Raw genomic sequence first — 19,535 nt, forward strand, 5'->3', positions numbered from 1 at the left:
TTTTGAGATCCTTTGTGATTCCTGTTTCTTGACTACCCTGGTATCATATCATAGCATGTGCATTTCATATAGGTTTGTATACTCATACTTTTGTACTGGGCGTTCTTATCGCTCACGTCCTCGGTTTTGTTTATTCTTGGACACCCCATTCCCACGGGGCAGGCCTCAGGTTGGATGGCTCAGGAGGAGCAGGAGGAGGACGTTGAGTAGCTGGTTGGTTTAGTTTTCAGTGTTTTCCATTTGATTCGATATGGATGTACTGGATATTTCATTTTGAGTTAGTCTAGACTTCGATTTCGATTGGGTTGTATAACTATTGTTGTTGGCCATATTTCCGCTGTTATCTCCGATTATAATTAATTAGGTTAATTGCATGCTTAGTTTTTGATTAGTAGGTGATTCTGGAACGGGTCACTACACCGGATGTCCAGCCCGTTGAGGGTAATGTGCAGCTATTGGAGGAAAATCTCTTTTTCTTTCGAGAGGGGCATAGTTTCGTAGCCAGTCGACATGTCATTTTTGAATGATGAGCAAAAACCTCATTCCCTAATTCAAGAAAAAATCACTGAAGTTTCAGATTAGAGTAACTCGAGAGATTTGGAACCTTTATCAGGACGGTCACCAACAATAATTCGTCGTTAACCTTTGATGAACTTCGAGCTAAATTGGGCATTGCGGCGACCTCGCCTGGCGCCATTCCCGGACCATCTGAGGGATCGGGTAAGTCTGATTCGAAGGCGGAACTAAAGAAACTTAATTCTACTCACTCAATTCCCCAACAAGTAGAATAATGAGAGCGCGCAATATCAAACCAAATACGACGAGTAGTGGGGTCCTGAGCTAAGCCTTAGCTTAGAACTTCCGTTTCGGTCGGAAGTGAAAGGAAATGGGGAAAATGGAATGACTACTGACCTTCAACCAACTGCACTTTACTTTATCGGATAGGTTTTCCTCTCTAACTCTACCGGATGCTTGTACCGATCATACGAAAGTTAATTGAGTTCTTAAATTCTAGTCAACAAACACTACGAGCGATAAAATAGAAGTGCGCCTTTTAATTAAGGGCGGCCTCTTTACCATTCTGTATAAATGGGCTGGCGTTTTCATGATAGCAAGGTGCTCCCCTTTATTTGAATACCCGCCTACAGGAAGGATCAAGAATGTTATATATTTCAGGAGCTAGATTAGTTGCCGATAAACAAGTAAGACAATCCTCGGCTTTCATTCGTAAAAGGACCGGTTGCTTCAACATATGCCTGGTCGGATCAGACCTCTCGGGTGGGAGGGTTTAGAGCCAGTTAAGCCAATGGCATATCTAGCAGCAGCTCCAGCAAATAGGCGCTGTGAATAATTCGGCGAAACTCGGGTAGCGGATAATTACTAATGGCATCTCTTGTGCTAATCTTTTAGATCCAATTGCAAGCCTAAGGCCAGTTGTTCATGATACCACGGTCTCCCATCAGGCTCCTCTTCTATATTTAAGCAATAAGCTGGGCTATCTCCGCGAGCAAGGAGTGCCACGCACGAGCGGAGCGAAAACAAAGTGCATTTTTTTGTCGGGAAAAAATTGGCTTTTGCGAGCCAAGGATTAAACGCTTGCCCTTGTTGACTATGGATATGGGTCACTCGCGTTAGTTGGCTAAGTACAACAAAGTTCGAGGAATTCCAGCCTTAGGTGCTGAGTGGTGTCCTCTCCTCCCTAATACATAATTCCGCGGTCTGAAAGTGCAAGATCCGATTCAGAGTGAAAATTCCGTCTTCCTGGCATGGGGCCACCGGTTCGGGCTCGGAAATTCTCAGCTATATGAGGGGCTTGGATATGGAGCACCTACTTCTACTGGTCGTCTGCTCTCTCGAGGTCGTCCTTCTCTAAGTACAAAAAGGACATTACGGGATATCTCCAAAATTCGATGTATAGCCCCAGCGACTATGAAAGCCCGGTTCCTGGGTCAATCAGTCGCTGCAGAGGAGCTAATTAAAACATTTGTTGCATACTGGTATCCATCATCTTTGGTTTTCTTTGGTAAAAGAAATATTCGTTCACATCTTTGGAATAAAATCCAGTTAGAAAAGGAAATCCAATTAGGGATAAGCTATAAAGCGCTGTTTGATGAGCCTGCGTAGTATTAGGTGGTCGGACACTAAGATGGAATAGACCCGCTAATATTCCCAATGTACCCGCTGCCTTTCCGGTCGAGCCTACCGATCTTCCTTATTTTAGGATGCAACTCGGTCTATGGCGATTCTCAACTGATCGTTAATCAACTACCCAGCTTTCTTTCCAAGCCATTTTTAAATGAAAAATTTTCCATAGGTCCGACTATACACTTTTTATATCTTCTCCGTCTACAAGGTGAACAGCTTAGTTTACAGCACAGCGTGTTCGCGCAGTGGAATTTTCATTTCACCAGAAAGGGATCGTCCGCAGCGGAAATTGGATAATCTAAAGTACCCGATGGGGTCCCCGGCCAGAACCACAAGTGCAAGTTTCCCTGCATGTGGCTCGTCCGTGCTTTTCGAGACGCTGCCTGTGCCTCAGCTATTGAGTACGGGGTTGCCCCGGTTGAAGTTCAATTCAAACAAGCTAAGAGCACAGCAGACAACGCGAACAAGCTTTCTCGGCGACTAATGCCCTTCCGCTGGTCTGTGGGCACTTGCTCAAAGATTCGTGTTAAGACCTCTTCTGGTTTCGACTCGATGTTCTATTGATCTATGTTATTTCTTTGTAGAGAAGTCGAGTATTGATCCACGCGGACGGGGGAATGGTCCCGGCTGGTACGTCCGGAGCGTCCAGCTGAAGCAGCTTTCAAACTGAAGGAGAATCGCAGCGGGGACATCTAAAAGTAGCCTAGGGGCAAGGCCGGCGGAAGGAATGCTCATCTTTCTTACTTTACTTTAGTTAAGTTGTTGTTTAGTTGAGTTGTTGAATCTGAGTCCTCAGCTAGGGAATAAGACTAACCTAATTTACCTAACCTTTGAATCGTAGATACCATCTCTAATAAGCGGGGGTGAACCTCTGCTAGTCTCCTTGAGTGGATCCTACATTAGCCCCAAGAGCCCACGACCACTTATGTTATCATTATGAAATTCCATTTCAATTATTCTGGTCTCTAACACAATTTTTTTTCCATATACTTTTATCCATAATATCTTCTTACAAGATCTAGAAAAACATTTGTTTTTCAACGTACATCAATGAATGACAATTTTTTATTCCAAAGAATAAAATGTTTGATTGAAGATACTTTTGTATTTATATGCAAAATAAATTATCCAAAAAATCACTCGCAAGAAAAACCTTGTTTTCTCGCAACTACTTCGTATAAAATATCTCTTTCTTCCCTCTTATAAGTCCCAACAACCGTAGATAGTGCTCAGAGAATCTGGGCCAGTTGAGTAACTGTGAGCTTTTTACCTTTTCTGTGTTTCTGGTTTGGTTTCAGCTTCCTGCATTGTATTGAACTTTGGATGAGTTCATGTGTTTTGAACTGAATTTTTTATGTAATTGTTTTGAGCTGATTTTGATTACGTTGGAGTATGATTTACGGGTTTTTCTTCCATTTGGGAAAATGGTGATTCGTCTGCTTGGAATCATGCATTTATTTCAGTGTTGATTATGTATGTGGGAATCTGGAATCTAATCCGACAGTGGGAATTCTTTAATTCTCTTTGCATAATTGATTTTTTTAAGATTAATTGTCCGTGATAATAAAATTAAAAAAATAGTACAGTGTGTGTGGAATGATACAGAATTTGGATCGGCACTATGTTTAATCAAATATTTTGAACGGAATTTTAATATTATGAATGAATAAGAATTAATTCAGATATTTTGTATCTTTGATTTGAAACTGCTGCTACAGCAATCTGATATCTTCTTAGAATAATTGGATTTCAGAAGTCTTGATTTTGTTGGAGTTTACAAAATGGCGTAAATTTTCTTTATCGGGTAATGTTTCAAACCTTTTCATTTCAGTTTATAGGCTATGCTGAGACCAAGAATGGCGAAAAATGGGGCATATTTTATTGGATTATTGGCATTGTGCAACTGGACAGCAATAGCTAATGCAGAGTATACGATTTACAAAGATCCAAAACGACCCATTAATGATCGAATCAAGGATCTGATGGAGAAGATGACCTTAGAGGAAAAGGTAGGCCAAATGACGCAAATCGAACGAGCTGTTGCATCAACTGAAGTCATGAAGAAGTACTACATAGGTCTCTGATCAATGCAACCTTGTCCTCTATATGAACTTAAATTACTGCAACTCCTCGATCGATAAACATGTTTGGAATTTTGGCTTTGGTACTGCAGGAAGCGTACTGAGTGGTGGAGGAAGTGTTCCGGCTTCACAGGCATCCCCTGAGACCTGGGTGGACATGGTGAACAGCTTTCAGAAGGGATCATTGTCTACCCGGCTTGGAATTCCGATGATATACGGAATCGATGCGGTTCACGGACACAACAATGTGTATAAGGCTACGGTTTTCCCCCACAATGTTGGCCTTGGAGCTACTAGGCAAGTGACTACACAGTTCTACTAATTTGTTTCTTTGTTATCTTTATTGTTTATCTTTGCAAAGATGGATGTTTCCGATTCCATTTGAGCGTTTTGTAGGTAACGATCTAGTGAATTGTTCAAGAAAACAGAATTACCGAATCAACAACTTTAACACGAAGTGAAGCAGCCGATTTGTTTAAGAAATTCTTATTTGAAGCTTTTAGTTAGAGTAATATCTGTTTGATTTCGACAGAGATCCTGGACTGGTCAAGAAAATTGGAGCTGCAACTGCTCTTGAAGTCAGAGCTACTGGCATTCCATATGTTTTTGCACCTTGCATTGCGGTAACTAGTCTAGAGTAATTCATTCATCAGAAATCTTTGAAGAATTTTAATATTAGATATATTACCGAGTTCACTTCCACAAACAGGTTTGCAGAGATCCAAGATGGGGTCGATGTTATGAAAGCTACAGCGAAGATCCAGCCGTGGTTCGTTCCATGACTGAGATTATACCTGGATTACAGGGAGATATACCAGCAAATTCTTCAAAAGGAGTTCCCTACATGGCTGGACAGTGAGTTTCTCTCTTAAATCTTTGTCCCTCGTTCGTATTTAATGTGCAAGAAGAAAAGTTTTATGTGAATTAATTAATATACCGTCGCTGGAGGTAAAATAATGGCACAGCTCTCAAGGGAAAGTGACTCCTTCGGCATCTTGTAAAAAGTCGAGGACTAGTGTTATCAAGTGATGCGAAAATCTATCCCACCCGGTGGGTGATAGCCATTAGATACATGGGCTCCACGTATAATCTCTGTGGAGTCCATGCTTATCAATGACTCAGACTGTATCGGAGTTGCACTCCCTGAAAGGCACGGATTAAGCAAATTGACAAGTCCAACTAGATAAGAATTTTCAGAAAGAAATAATATTTATAGTTTTATTATATAAAAAATTTAAACATGGTTTATAAGTTAGTGTCCTAAGAAAATCTATAGCTATAGTATAAATAGTGTGTTTTGAAGGAATAAAAAAAATATTTTGATAGTTCAGATAATCCCAAGGGAGTTAATAATTGTATATATATATATATATATATATATATATATATATATTCGGAGGTAAACATTGATTATCTCGAATGTAATTAGAAACATTATTGCTTTTCCATACAATTAATCATGTTGTGTTTGTTTATTTGTTTTGGTTCAGGAATAAGGTAATAGCATGTGCGAAACACTATGTTGGTGATGGTGGAACCACAAAAGGGATAAATGAGAATAACACCGTAGCAACCAGGCATGGTTTGCTTAGAATTCATATGCCAGCATACAACAATGCTATCATCAAAGGCGTTTCGACGGTCATGATCTCGTACTCGAGCTGGAATGGGTTGAAGATGCATGCTAACCGCAATCTTGTCACTGGTTTTCTCAAAAACACTCAGAAATTCAGAGTATAATTTATTGAAAGAAACTTCGAGTCTAAAGTCTTGACACATAATTTAAATGAATGAACTAAGCCCGGTTATGTATGTTTGTAAATGAATCATTTCAGGGATTTGTGATCTCCGATTGGCAAGGAATTGACCGAATCACTTCTCCACCTCACGCGAACTATACTTATTCTATCCTAGCTGGAATTACTGCTGGAATTGACATGGTATCATTTGGATTTTGTTGCTTGAATGAATGTATGTTCCTATGAGTTCTGTGCAAAGTAGATATTGACGAGCTATCATATATGCATTGCAGATCATGGTTCCGTATAATTATACAGAATTTATTGACGGCCTCATCTCCTTGGTAAAAAGTAACTTCATTCCAATGACCCGAATTGATGATGCCGTGAAGAGGATTTTAAGAGTTAAATTTACCATGGGTCTTTTTGAGCATCCGTTAGCTGATTATAGCATGACCAAGTACCTAGGAAGTCAGGTTCGTTCGAAAATTCTCTTTACCTTGGTCCTCCAAAATAAATTTTTGAAGCTTCTGTTTACAATCGATGCTTAAATATGACAGGAACATCGAGAACTGGCCAGAGAAGCTGTAAGAAAATCTCTTGTTCTGCTTAAGAATGGCGAATCTGGAGACGAGCCCGTAATACCACTTCCTAAGAAGGCATCAAAGATACTTGTTGCCGGAACACATGCTGACAATATTGGTAACCAGTGTGGCGGCTGGACGATTCAGTGGCAAGGACAGAGTGGCAATATTACGTCTGGTAAATGCAACAATCTTTTATTTGCCTATTCAGACATTTAGGGGATCTTAGCATATTTTTTAAAATACAACGAATTTTTATACCTTTCTGTTAATCAGAAAGGGTTCTACACACGTTTGAATTTCATGGCTACTGAATGCAATTGCCCCGACAATGATACAAAATTAAGGAGAAATACCAGTGAATCCCAACGTAGCCATGCTTGTTGAATATCTGAAATATTACATTTGCTATGATCAGGCACCACAATCTTGAATGCCATCAAGAAAACAGTTGATCCTAAAACAGAAGTCGTGTTTGTGGAGAATCCCAATTCAGGATACGTTAAATCCCACAAATTCGATTATGCCATTGTTGTAGTAGGTGAACCACCATACGCAGAGACATTTGGAGACAACCTTAGCTTGACACTTTCTGATCCGGGACCAAACATCATCACCACCGTCTGTGGGTCGGTGAAATGTGTAGTCGTTCTTATCACGGGCCGTCCGGTCACGATTCAGCCATATCTGGTTCAAATCGATGCACTTGTAGCTGCTTGGCTTCCAGGAACAGAAGGCCAAGGTGTTGCTGATGCTCTATTTGGAGAATGTGGCTTCTCAGGCAAACTTCCACGCACGTGGTTCAAAACCGTTGATCAACTTCCGATGAACGTCGGGGATCGACATTACGACCCGTTATTCCCATTTGGATATGGACTCACCACAGAAGCTGTGAAGGCTTAATAAGATTGTCACCATTGTTGATTTTCTGATTGAGCCTGTTTATAATGTTTATGTTGAAAATTTTAAATCAGAGGTGAAAATAAAGTTGACATTCTTGATGCTCTCATATCCATTTATTTATTTTGTTGACAATAGACTAGTTCAATGAACACTTGTGTTAGACCCAGGTTAAAGATAATTATTTATAGAATAGGTCTCTTGTGAGATGGTCTCACGAATCTTTATCTGTGAGATGGTCTCACGAATCTTTATCTGTGAGACGGGTTAACCATATCGATATTCACAATAAAAAGTAATACTCTTAGCATAAAAAATAATATTTTTTTATAGATGACAAAATAAGATCCGTCTCACACAAATTTTTGTCTTATTTATATGTTCAACATATTGCCACTCGAGAGATGAACATATCGTTGTTATTATTATTATTATAGAAAATATTTGTTTTTTTAAAAAAAGATCAATACAATTGTTTGAATTATATACTCACAAAGAACTAAATAATATTCATAAGGTTGTCTCTAATCCAATGCACTATATTTTGCATCATACTCTGTTATAAATTGATGATACGTAAACATAATATTTTGTACATTTTTTAATGCTGTAATAATGAGATTGAGTTGTTCTTTAAATTTATAGTTTTTTATAGTTAATTAATTTCAATGCAAAGTATTAAAATTTTTATAATTAATATTTTAAAATTTCCAAATAAATTAATTTAATATTTATTGATAACTAAAAAATAAATTTTTTTATAAAATCTATTATTACTTATTGGATTTTAAAATGCAACGGAGCCATAAATATAGCGAGAGAGGGGAGAAACACTTGAATTTATGGAGATCGACAGTCCATTCCACTTTTTAAGGGACATTCTGTGTTTCTTCTACCAAAAATTCCAAATATAAGGAAAGCTGAGAGAGAGAGAGCCTTCTCGCGGGGAAGATCGCTTGTTCTGTCTGTTCTTCTCCCTACCGTTTCTGGAATTCTTTAAAATGAATGATCTTTTGACGGTGAGTTTTTTTTTACGTAGAATTATAATTGTTCGAGGTGGGAAAATTTGTGATTCGGGTTTGGAATAAACGTTTGTGATCATGTGTTTCGGAAAAGTAGCATATAGTTTTACTTTTTTACCAGCTGGAGATGAAACAAAAGGATATCATTTTGGTTTTGCCGCCCTTTTGTTCCGCGATTGGTGTTATTGTTCCTTGAGTTACATTGCATTGTCAGTGATCTGGTTGCTGGTATTAGAAGATTGTGTGGCAGAAGGGTCACGACGGACCAGACGTTCAGAGGAATGTTTTTTTTTTTTTTTTTGGCAAAAGACTCACATTTTGTAAAATAAATAGACATGAATAACGAAAATTTATCATATAAACGGGTGACGGCTTGCTTGTGTTCATTTTATCTACGTCATTAATCGCATTGACATTGAATAAGAGTGCAGACAAGCATCATCCTCTTAATTGTCTATGTGTGGAATATGCTTTTAAATAAAAATTGTCTCTGATTTTTATATCTTTTATGTCTCCTCACAGGATTCATTTGTGATCCCTCGGGATCATGGTAATAGAAATCGAGATATTGAAATGGGAAGACAGAGATCAATGCGTTCAGGGGAATTGGGCCTTGAATTTTTTTTAAGCAGGTGACTATATCTTTGCATAAATAAATGTTACTGAATTTGAAAATTGAGTCTCCTGTGGGTATTCTTCTGTTTCTTCCCGTGCCTAAAATTTTTGGAATCTTTATAACAGAATCAATGCTTGTCTTATTCTTATGAAAAATAATATTTTGCCTTCTTATTTTATTCTAGGTTCAGGAAATTGAGAAGCTGTATGAAAAACTCAACACTTTACTGAAAAAGCTTCAGGTGTGAGGTTCTGTTATTCAATTTAGTTATCTTTTCCACTTTGGGAAATTTGTGTTACTTCGGCTGCTGATTTATCCACACTTCCGAGGAAAGAGATGTTTTCTGAGTTCAATGGAAAGAAACACTTAATGAAATACATTAACAATATCTGCTATTTAAACTGATATTATCAAAATTCCTCCTGTTATTATGTCCGAATGCACTTAATATTTAGTGGAGACGATATGGATTCTGATTGAATCGGCCCTTTTAGCTGGCCCTGCTACGTTGATATCTCTGACATTGCCGCCTGATTTGCGATTGTCCACATGGCCAGTGGACAATTTTAATGTCTCAGAAGTTTAGATATATTTTTGGCTTTACTCTCCATAGATATAAGTTCCATCAATGTTTGCAGTGTAAGAGCTTAATAATATGTTTACCCTTTCTGCCGTTTTCTCCATTTTAAAAAGAGGGATGTTTGTTTTATATTACTCAAGAGTCTTCAAAGCATTTCTGAATTTTGAGAGCGCTTTCCTTTAAATAAAATTTATAGATAAAATTATTTCACAAAATGTATGTGGTTGTTTTGTTAAAGATGATGTTGTTTACCTAATTCTCCTCCTCCTTTAGTATGTTCCCATTATTTGTATGACTAGATTTGTGAAAGTTGTAATCTTGATAATTTTTATTTGTGTTCACTTCAGGAAGCACATGAGGAATCAAGGGCTGTTACCAAGGCTGCTTCTATGAAAGGTAGTTTGCTTTCCTTTTTCTTGAAGTTCTTTGACATTGTTGCATGAATATCTAGGATATTTCGTAGCATCAACTTTTCGATATTAATATGATTGCCAAAGAAAGTTCTTGTCCATTAGAAAGCTGACTATCCAAGGATCCTCTTTTAAATTTTTGGGTGCCTTGTATTTATAATACACATGTTTGTCCAATATGTCTTTTGACTTCAAATTTTGGTTGTCAAAATTTTACCTTTTTATTATTTATTATTATTTTACACAATCTGGAGAAATCAAGCAACGAATGGAGAAAAATGTAGATGAAGTTGGAAATATCGCTCGTTCTATAAAATCAAAAATTGAGGTGCTTGACAAAGAGGTGAGGCTAAATGATATGTGCCTTGATAAAGTTTGGTTGCAAGGATATTTTCTGGTACCGACTTTTGTTTTTCATCTTTTATCCAGAACTTATCCAACAGACAAAAGCCTGGATGTGGAAAAGGATCGGGGGTGGACAGATCAAGAACAGCAACAACAGTGTAACATGCCTTCCCCTTATGCTGTTCTCTTTTAATCGTTCTACATACTGCTGTTCGTCCACTTGTGAGCGCTGAAGGTTGTCATAACATTGAGTGCTCTTACATCTTAAATGAGGCTCTCTAACTATAACTACATAGAATTACCAGACATCATTTTATATAAAACCCATGTGTCGCGCATAAGAGATGATTGACTCTATTTCCAATATACCGAGTTTGTTTTTTTGTTCCTACGTACTGTGTTCTTCTGCTTATGTTTTGCTGTACATGGACTGACCTGGAACTCATTGAATTCCATGTCTAAGAGGAACCATGGTATGCATAAATCCATACAATGAACTTGTGGAATTGAAAATATTTGACAATTAATGTAGCTGTGATTATTATAGTCCTCGGCTTAAAATTATATGTTCGATGCAGGGCTTTAAAGAAAAAATTTAAAGGCAGAATGTCAGAATTTCAGGTACCTTGAAGTGAATGTTCTTGTGAGTAATGAGTATGGCTTCTGAATCAACTTTTCTTATTTTTTCGCCTATTTCTGAATTCTCTTAATATATGTTCTTGCAGACTTTAAGAGAAAACATACATCTGGAGTATCGCGAGGTTGTAGAGAGGCGTGTGTTCACAGGTATCGAAGTTTAAAAAAAAAAAACAAATTCTGATACATAATGCAACCACTTCATATAGTCTAGAATAATCGTGTTGATCTCTTGTTTGATTGGTTTCCAGTGACAGGCACTAGAGCTGATGAAGAGGTGAAGCTCAATGGCCGTGGCCCATGTTTATTTTCTTTAAAGTTACCATTTTAGAACAAAGTTTTCTGAAACAATTATTCTTCTAGACGATTGATAGATTAATAGAGACTGGTGACAGTGAGCAAATTTTTCAGAAAGCAATCCGAGAGCAAGGTCGAGGTCAGGTTGGTCTGCTGTTGCAACTTTTCTCGTTTGGTTATCTTCAATTCCACTCTCTTCTTACCTTTTTTATATTTTCCTATGGTGAAATATATTTGCTTTAATATATAAATATGTTTGCCATCCAGATATAGCCGGCACTCAATTTTTTCCAAGGTGGAAGAATATTTATTGACATTTTGTGAACTCTCTTCCATAAATTGTTCTTTAGCTCCTTATTTTTCAGAACTGATATTATTCAGTACTAAGTCATATCATCCAGCTCTTGTAATTTTTGTTGCAGGTGATGGACACTCTTGCGGAAATTCAAGAGCGACATGATGCAGTTATAGAATTGGAGAGGAAGCTTATGGAATTGCAGCAAGTATGATGGTTTCTTACTATCTACTTACTATCTGTAGTCATTGCCGTCTGACATTATGGAAAAACATAAATCAAACTCTATAGATTTGAGCAAGTAGGATGGCATATAAATTTAAGCATCCACTTGCACGTGCCTTTACGTCCTTACAAGGATTGATATCCTGCACCAGTTGCATGCCATGAACTTGATATACTTGATCACAAGATACTAAAAACAATGTTTGGTTTTACCTTTAAATAGTCTATTCGTTTTTGGGTTGCGATGGGACGTTCTTTATTGTAAAAATATGGAGTATGCAATACATAGGAAGATGATTTTTGCAATTTTCATTTGTCTCACAGATATTCCTGGATATGGCAGTACTGGTAGACTCTCAAGGCGACATGCTTGATAACATAGAATCACAGGTAAAGGAAACCTCCAAATTTTTTATTATTACTTTGGTTTCCTTGAAGGCACACAATGTTTCTGGTCCAATGCTTTCGACTTGTAAAATTTCTCAGGTTTCGTCTGCTGTTGATCATGTGCAATCTGGGAATACGGCCCTTCAGAGAGCTAAAAGCTTGCAAAAAAGCTCAAGGAAATGGATGTGCATTGCGATCCTCATTCTCCTCATTATTGTTGCAATCATTGTTGTTGGCGTACTCAAGCCATGGCAGAAAAACGGTGCATAGCTTACCATCCTGCTGTGTAATATATATTTGCAGACAAAATGTGCAGCTAAGAAGAATTGTCTTTTTTACTGCACTGGGGGTTACTCGGTTAAGTCGTAAATAAACTTCAAACCCCACAAAGCATATTGTTTTAAATTGTGGCGCGAGTTTAATAATTAACGTATTAAAGTTGATGAGCTAATTAAATAAAATGCGTTGAGCTTAAATTAGACTCAAAGCAAATTATATTCAAACATTATTTAATCACGGCTAGAGTTCAAGAACTTTAAGCATAATTTTTTAAAAAAAAAATTTGAATCATCGTGAAAAATGTGAAAAATCAGATAAATTTGAATTATTATACTGTTGTATATACATGAACGTGTTAAAATTAAGACAACGAATCAAAAAATAGGAATTCCCAAATGACTTCTTCGAAGCCATAACTCAAACATAACCATGTAAAAAGCATCAAAATCAACTGGGAAATGGTGCCACTGGAAATGCTTCTGCACCTTCGTCACATGATTTTGTAACTTCAAGTACTTATTAAAGCTTATTTGTTGGAGTATTTTCTTGAGATTTGGGATATCCATTGTTGCAACAATCACTGAGAATCTGTTCCAATCCAAGATATCAGCGTAAGGAAGGTCATAGTGATCTGCTAAAATCACTGGCACGCAACCGTAGTACAATGCATCCCCTATTCGAGCAGTGTTCACTTCGAATCCTTTCGCGTGGATGCAGTATTTGCTGGCCAAAAGGGCTTCTGAGTATGGAGTTTTGAGACGGGCTCGATGGACCAGGATCTTGGTGTCATTTCCCCAGTGTTCAATCAAAGACCGTCGCTCGCGAGAGTTCATTGCTCCAGCATAGAAGGCAAGATTTTTCCTGCAAGTGTTCAATTTTACGTTAAGAAAACACTACGTACGTTTGTAGTTGCTAAAAATTCAATAAGCTCATTTTTCTGCGAGGAACTGATTAAGAAAAGAAGAATACCTTTCTGATGGCAAACGAACCGGAGGCTTTCCTTTCCTCGGCCAAATCTGAGGTATAGACGCATCTTTATGAGCAACATACCCCTGCAAGAAGTAGCTGGAAGAACACACAACTTGAATCGCGTTTAACTTCACTTCAACTGCTTTCTCCGTGGCTGATCTCCCAACGGAGTGACAGGCGACGTAGAAGTGATCGGCCCCACCGGTTCGATTCCAGTAAGGATATTCACGGCTGATTTTTCGGACGTAATCTTTGATGAAATCTTTGATCCCGCCAACCCCAATCCTCTTGTCATGTCTCAGGCCGGCAATCGAAAATGGCAAGTAAAAGAGGTCTGCCTCTGAAGGGTCGTCTGTGAGGAAATGGCTGCTGAAAAGGGATTTCTTGAAGTAACTTTCGCTGGCGTAGTTTCCAGTTGGCTCAGAGTGCACGGGGAGCATCACATTGGCGAAAGGGTCGTTCTTTTGGTGCGGATATGAGAAGATTTTTAGGGTTCTATTCATTCTATGGTACTCCTTTTCAAATAGGTTTCGGTCGTGGAATACGTCCTCGTTTTTCTCCTGCATGCTTCCTAAACCACAAGATTATTAAATTGAAAATCATGTCTTAATTGAGTGCAAACGTTAGCAAAAAAGACATTGTAGAATCAAACATCTTTTCGTAAATATCGTACGTTTAAAGAAATCGTAGTTTGTGCAAATAATTATGTATCAAATATTTCAAAACTAGTATTAAAGTTTTGATGCGCATATTATATTCGGTTGTGAGCTAATTAAATAAATGCTCTTCGTACATTTGTGTCCATCGTTAAAGTGACATTCACATATTTAATACAGTTGGTAGACAAAATAACAACAACGATAATTTACCAGTTATATATGATTTACTCGTATTTAGATAATTAAATCATATTTTTAAACAGTGTACTGAAATGAAAATAAAAAAATAGAGAATATTTATCATGCTATATGGTAAATGATAATGACATATTAATCAATGTCACAATTGTATAAATATTTTACTCCTCTTGACCATTCAGCATTAGCCTCTTGTTCTTGACGTGTGTTAAGAAATAGCAACGAGATAATTCACGGGAAAATTAAATATTATATCATATTATATATTATTCTATATTATCTTATATATTATTATTATAATGTTAATCGAGCAAATAATTTCATTTTATAACTTTTCAAACTCCATTGATGACATCATGAATTTGAACTTGCTAGAATCGGGGAGTCACATGGGCAAGGGAAACGGATAATCCAACGGTGTCAATGATGCATTTGGGTTGTGAGGTTGAATATGTGGATTTCATGATCTCCGATGAATCGAGAGTCTTTATATTTACATTGTCATTGTGCTATAAAAAATTAGAGTCGTCAAAATGAGTTGTATCCGTCTCTCTAGCATTTCGAGGGGAGAAACACGACCAAATTCAGTATACTTTCCCCAGAAATTCATCAATAAAATTGTCATGGACATTGAATTAACTAGTTAAATAAGAGAGTTTACTAGATAAATGCTATACTTGCATAAAAGTGTTTTATGTGAGAAAAGTACTGTAAGCTAAACTGAAGCTATATATAAAATTTACAATAATTTAAGTCAAATGACGACTCTCTAAAATAACTTCGATCAATTTTGACAAATTATCTTTCCTAAACTCTATCTACCACTTAGGGAAATGTGTTTTGTATTACTGGTTGAAGTCGTCTGCTCTAATTTACCACCAAGAACTTGGGATAAAATTCATTGCTAATTCCCACAAAGTGATATGTGAAAGAGAATTCTTACCCGTCGAGCCAATTTTTACTGCCTCCTTCCACCATCGATGCCTTTCTTGATGATCATCTCCAGTACCGCCAACAGCAGAGCTCGCTGAAAATGGCGGGCTTTCTGGTTCTGTTACCCTGGCAGTAGTAGTATTCCGAGGTTCTCGATCATCATCTGGTTTTGATCTCGTGATATGTGTTCCCAGTACTGAAACGTGTGTGATTGAGTTGGGGTACTTGAGCTTTGGCAGCTCAAGGAATGGATTTGCATGGAGCCCGGGTCGGGTCCGTTGGGGACGTTTTCCTTGAGTTTTGACGTATAAGAAGAGTAGAAAAAGATGAGAATCGAGGAGGTGAAAGCTAAGAAGAAAGGGAGAAAGAATAATGATGATCGTTTGGCTGAATATTTTCTCAGACGGCGAGAGAGATCAGAGGTGTCGGGGAAGATGATGCGATGTACATGGGAGGCCGCCATGGGAGAATAATCAGAGTTCAATATTCGGACTATATGGATTTCCAATAGTCATTATACAAATAAAAAATGCGATTTGTTGTGTGTGTGTGTTTACGTGTAAATCGAATATTATATAAAATTCTCCATATCTTTTCTTAAAAAATTAAGCCTTTCCATTTCGTTATGATTCCAAATTAATCGATCTGATTGGTCAAATAGATTGAACCAATGGTTGTCAGAGCTCCTAAAGTAGCATATCCATTTTTACATTAATTTTCATATATTTTTTATCTAATAATTTCTAAGTTTTTTTTTTCTTTATGTTTCAGTTAATTCATATTTTTAGTCTATTAATTTATAATTTTTTTTTGATTTAAGTCATATTTCATTAGAGTATAAACGTAATAACAGACACGTCAACAAATTTCTAATGATATGTTACCAATCCAATTTAAAAAGAACTAAAATTCCAAAAATATACAAATTACAAGACAAAAAATTTAATTTTCTCATTAAGAGGAGATATATTCTGATTTTATATAGGTTACATTTTCTTTTCTTTTTTTCTATTACAACACACGCGGAGGATTCGAACTCGTAGAGTCAGTTAATTTGACAGGAGGTGAGACCACTGGACTACAAGTCTGATCTCGTATATAGATTAGATTTTCTGACTAGTGATAAACCAACGGATCCGGATCGCCTACTGTGCACAGCATGCTGCTGTGCACAGCTTGATTTTTTTTTTATTTTTTTAAAAATTTTTCTTTTTTTTCTCTTTATTTCCTCTCTTATTCTCTTTTGTTTTCCTTCTATTTTCATCCATTTTTTTTCCATCTTCCACAAACATTGGATAATTTTATATAAAATAATATAAACATTTTATTTTTTTTATGTTAAATTAATAATTTTGCAATTAAAAATTACTATATTAAATTTTTACATGTGAAAAATCGTATCATTTTTTTCGAATTTGATGAGTCTTATTAATTTTTTTCCAATGTACAAAATTTTTAACAACATAAAACTATTAACATGTTAATGCTTAAATTAAAATTTAGAACATTTCCACTATGCAATATCAAAAACTAAAATTCAACACCACATTTTTATCAAAAATAAATAATTCATACATTTTGAAACTTCATTTCAACTAACAATGTTTATACCATAGTAGGGGATGTTGTGAACAATTTTTTTTAAAAAAAAGTTTATATATATATTTTTATAATTTTTTTTATCATTTTTTTGGATTTTTTGTTTTATTTTTTTTTTACTCTCATTCAAATTTTTTATTTTAAAATATTTTTTGCTCCTTTTAAAATATATTATAATTCTTTTTTTTTTCGATTTTTGATTTTTTTTGACATTTCAATTTTAGTTCTTTTCGCATGCTTGTTTCGTCCATTTTCATCGATACTCGAACAAGATTAAAAATTTGTGATTTGTTTTCGTCATCAATTAATTCTACCAAAAAACATCGAATTTTCATTAGTATAGTAAACACTTGATTTTACAAATAAGAAAGAGAGAAAAAAATTATAATATATTTTAAAAGGAGCAAAAAAATATTTAAAAATAAACATTTTGAGTGAGAGTAAAAAAAAATTAAAACAAAAAATCCAAAAAAAATGATAAAAAAAATTAAAATATATATATAAGCTTTTTTTTTAAAAAAAAATGTGCACAGCATCCCCTACTGTGGGGATGCCACAGTAGGGGATCCTCGTCCTAAACCAACATATTGTACAAACCGGCTAATGACTTATTATTTTTTTTGAAATAGCCGACTAATGAATTTTTTACTCCAAGGAGATTGTCTCTTATTTTGTTCTCTTCAAATTGAAATTAACATCCGAAAGTAGATTAATATCATGACAAAATCCATATTTTATGATAAAATGATAATTTTTTTAAAAAAATTAGTACGATACAAATTTATATACAATATTAATCAGGTAATTGAGGGTAAGACTATTTTAGTGAGTTTGTTTATTTATTTAATTGAAAAACATTTATTATATACTAATACTAATATTTGTATAAAGCGTGCACGTAATCCTAAAATTTACTGGCTTAAATTAATGGAAAATGGTTCGTTGACAAAGAGTATACTATAAGATTATTTTTCGATTAAGGCGTGAAGTTGAGTATTTAAAATATTCATTTCGTAACTCTGCGAATATAAATATATATATAAAGAATATTAATGCTCTTTATTATTTCTATTTCTAGATCACGCTGGATTATTAAATTACAAGTAAAAATCGATTTATATTCGTGAGATTGATTAACTTGATCCACATTTCAAGTGAAAAATATTATTTTTAAATATAAAAATATAATTTTTCGGATTAGATATATATATCATAAAATTGAACTGACGGTCTCATGTAAAATTTATGTGAATTTATTTGGAATCCGTACATAATTATTTAAGTTGAATTTGGCCCTCATTTCAATATGGTGGCCAAATTAATGTTTACATGATGCCACAGCTCTAATTAAGTAAGGATTAATTACTTACTAATATTATTCTTCTGATTTTCAATAACTCTACTGCCCTACAATTATGGCATGCCTGTATCGTGAAATGGCTAAAGTACCCTTCATCACTCTATACAAGTTTTTTAAAAGGTTGACTAAATCACAGTGATCCACGCCGACACCATTGATTCCATGTGATAATTTTTATTTATGGGAATTCTTAATTAAATTCCCAGTGGGTGAAGCTTTATCTAATCACCAAAAATCCTCGTTTTAAATTTTAATTACATCCGAATATCGCCATCTTTTTTGAAAAAAAACACGCCATATTTGTATAATAGATTAGAAGACCTTGTTGAAAGTGTGAGATGACAAAAACGTCCCTACGAAAATCATACGTATACATTTGTTAGTATGTGTCTCTTGTAAGACGATCTCATGAATTTTTATCTGTGAAACGGGTCAACCCTACCGATATTCACAATAAAAAGTAATATTCTTAGCATAAAAAGTAATACTTTTTCATGAAAGACTCAAATAAGATATATGTTTCACAAAATACGACATGTGAGACCGTCTCACACAAATTATTGCCAAGAAATAAAAATTCATGCAAATATCGAGCAACTTGATCCTAGGATTAGTATCGTAGACGCTGTAATATCTAATTATACATGTCGAGAAGTTTAACTACCATACTAATTTTGGTAACAATACATGCGATTTTAAACAGTATTAACCAAAAATGATTCGCCTTTTTCAAACCATGAAATAATTGAATCAGTGTATGGCTAACTTTATCTTTGATGGAATCAAAGACTATTTTTTATTGCAAATCTTTTCAAATTCAATAGTGGGGAACATGACATGTTTGTTTTACATTGAATTATTTTTTACATTTGTTTTATAGTTCCTCCCAAGAAAATATATATTTTGATTTTATTTCATGAACTAATTATAGTTTATCGGGATTTCGAGTACACAAAATAAATCTTGTGAATATTGGAAAAATAAATAAAAAAAACCCCGTACGTGAATTTAAAGGTTTTTTTAGACCTCGTGTTTTAAAAACCAGGCAAGTTTTCCCAAATTATGGTTAATTTTTAAATTAACACGAGAATTGGTCCCGTTCTTTCTATCGTGCATGCGACATGCTCCATCGTTTTCTACATCCCTCCATTATCCATGTCCTTATACGCTTTCCACTCTTAGGCACACCCAATAAATCGCGTGCATGATCGGGGAAACATTTTTTTTATAACTATATTCTTATTTTGTCATTTTATAATATGGAATTTTTGAAATC

General features: G+C 35.5%; 2 protein-coding genes and 1 pseudogene across 2 annotated transcripts; 2 read left to right on the top strand and 1 right to left on the bottom strand.

Moving 5' to 3' along the window:
• The first annotated feature begins 3,249 nt into the window (after positions 1–3,249).
• Positions 3,250–7,550, top strand: LOC140832378 (uncharacterized). Its single transcript, XM_073196375.1, has 10 exons — positions 3,250–3,402; positions 3,977–4,221; positions 4,319–4,523; positions 4,759–4,849; positions 4,936–5,081; positions 5,717–5,960; positions 6,062–6,166; positions 6,259–6,441; positions 6,526–6,727; positions 6,968–7,550. Exons 2-10 carry the CDS (start codon positions 3,987–3,989, stop codon positions 7,450–7,452), a joined length of 1,896 nt encoding a protein of 631 aa, XP_073052476.1. The 5' UTR covers positions 3,250–3,402; positions 3,977–3,986; the 3' UTR covers positions 7,453–7,550.
• Positions 7,551–8,240: 690 nt separating this feature from the next.
• Positions 8,241–12,686, top strand: LOC140832379 (syntaxin-132-like; annotated as a pseudogene).
• Positions 12,687–12,845: 159 nt separating this feature from the next.
• Positions 12,846–15,445, bottom strand: LOC140832380 (probable glycosyltransferase At5g03795). Its single transcript, XM_073196377.1, has 3 exons — positions 15,311–15,445; positions 13,511–14,081; positions 12,846–13,402 (listed from the first exon to the last, which is right to left on the bottom strand). The coding sequence occupies exons 2-3, from the start codon at positions 14,074–14,076 to the stop codon at positions 12,916–12,918; spliced, it is 1,053 nt and encodes a 350-aa protein (XP_073052478.1). The 5' UTR covers positions 14,077–14,081; positions 15,311–15,445; the 3' UTR covers positions 12,846–12,915.
• Between the last annotated feature and the right edge of the window lie 4,090 nt (positions 15,446–19,535).

This window comes from Primulina eburnea, chromosome 5, assembly GCF_022965805.1.
Source record: "Primulina eburnea isolate SZY01 chromosome 5, ASM2296580v1, whole genome shotgun sequence".
NCBI lineage: Eukaryota > Viridiplantae > Streptophyta > Magnoliopsida > Lamiales > Gesneriaceae > Primulina > Primulina eburnea.

Bases quoted from the DNA above. Each gene is read 5' to 3' on its own strand.
- LOC140832380 (XM_073196377.1), bottom strand. From the start codon at position 14,076: ATGCAGGAGAAAAACGAGGACGTATTCCACGACCGAAACCTATTTGAA. The intron at 13,403-13,510 runs GTATTCTTCTTT...GAACACTTGCAG, and splicing joins GTTCGTTTGCCATCAGAAAG to GAAAAATCTTGCCTTCTATG.
- LOC140832378 (XM_073196375.1), top strand. From the start codon at position 3,987: ATGCTGAGACCAAGAATGGCGAAAAATGGGGCATATTTTATTGGATTA. The intron at 5,082-5,716 runs GTGAGTTTCTCT...GTTTTGGTTCAG, and splicing joins GTTCCCTACATGGCTGGACA to GAATAAGGTAATAGCATGTG. The intron at 5,961-6,061 runs GTATAATTTATT...GAATCATTTCAG, and splicing joins AAAACACTCAGAAATTCAGA to GGATTTGTGATCTCCGATTG.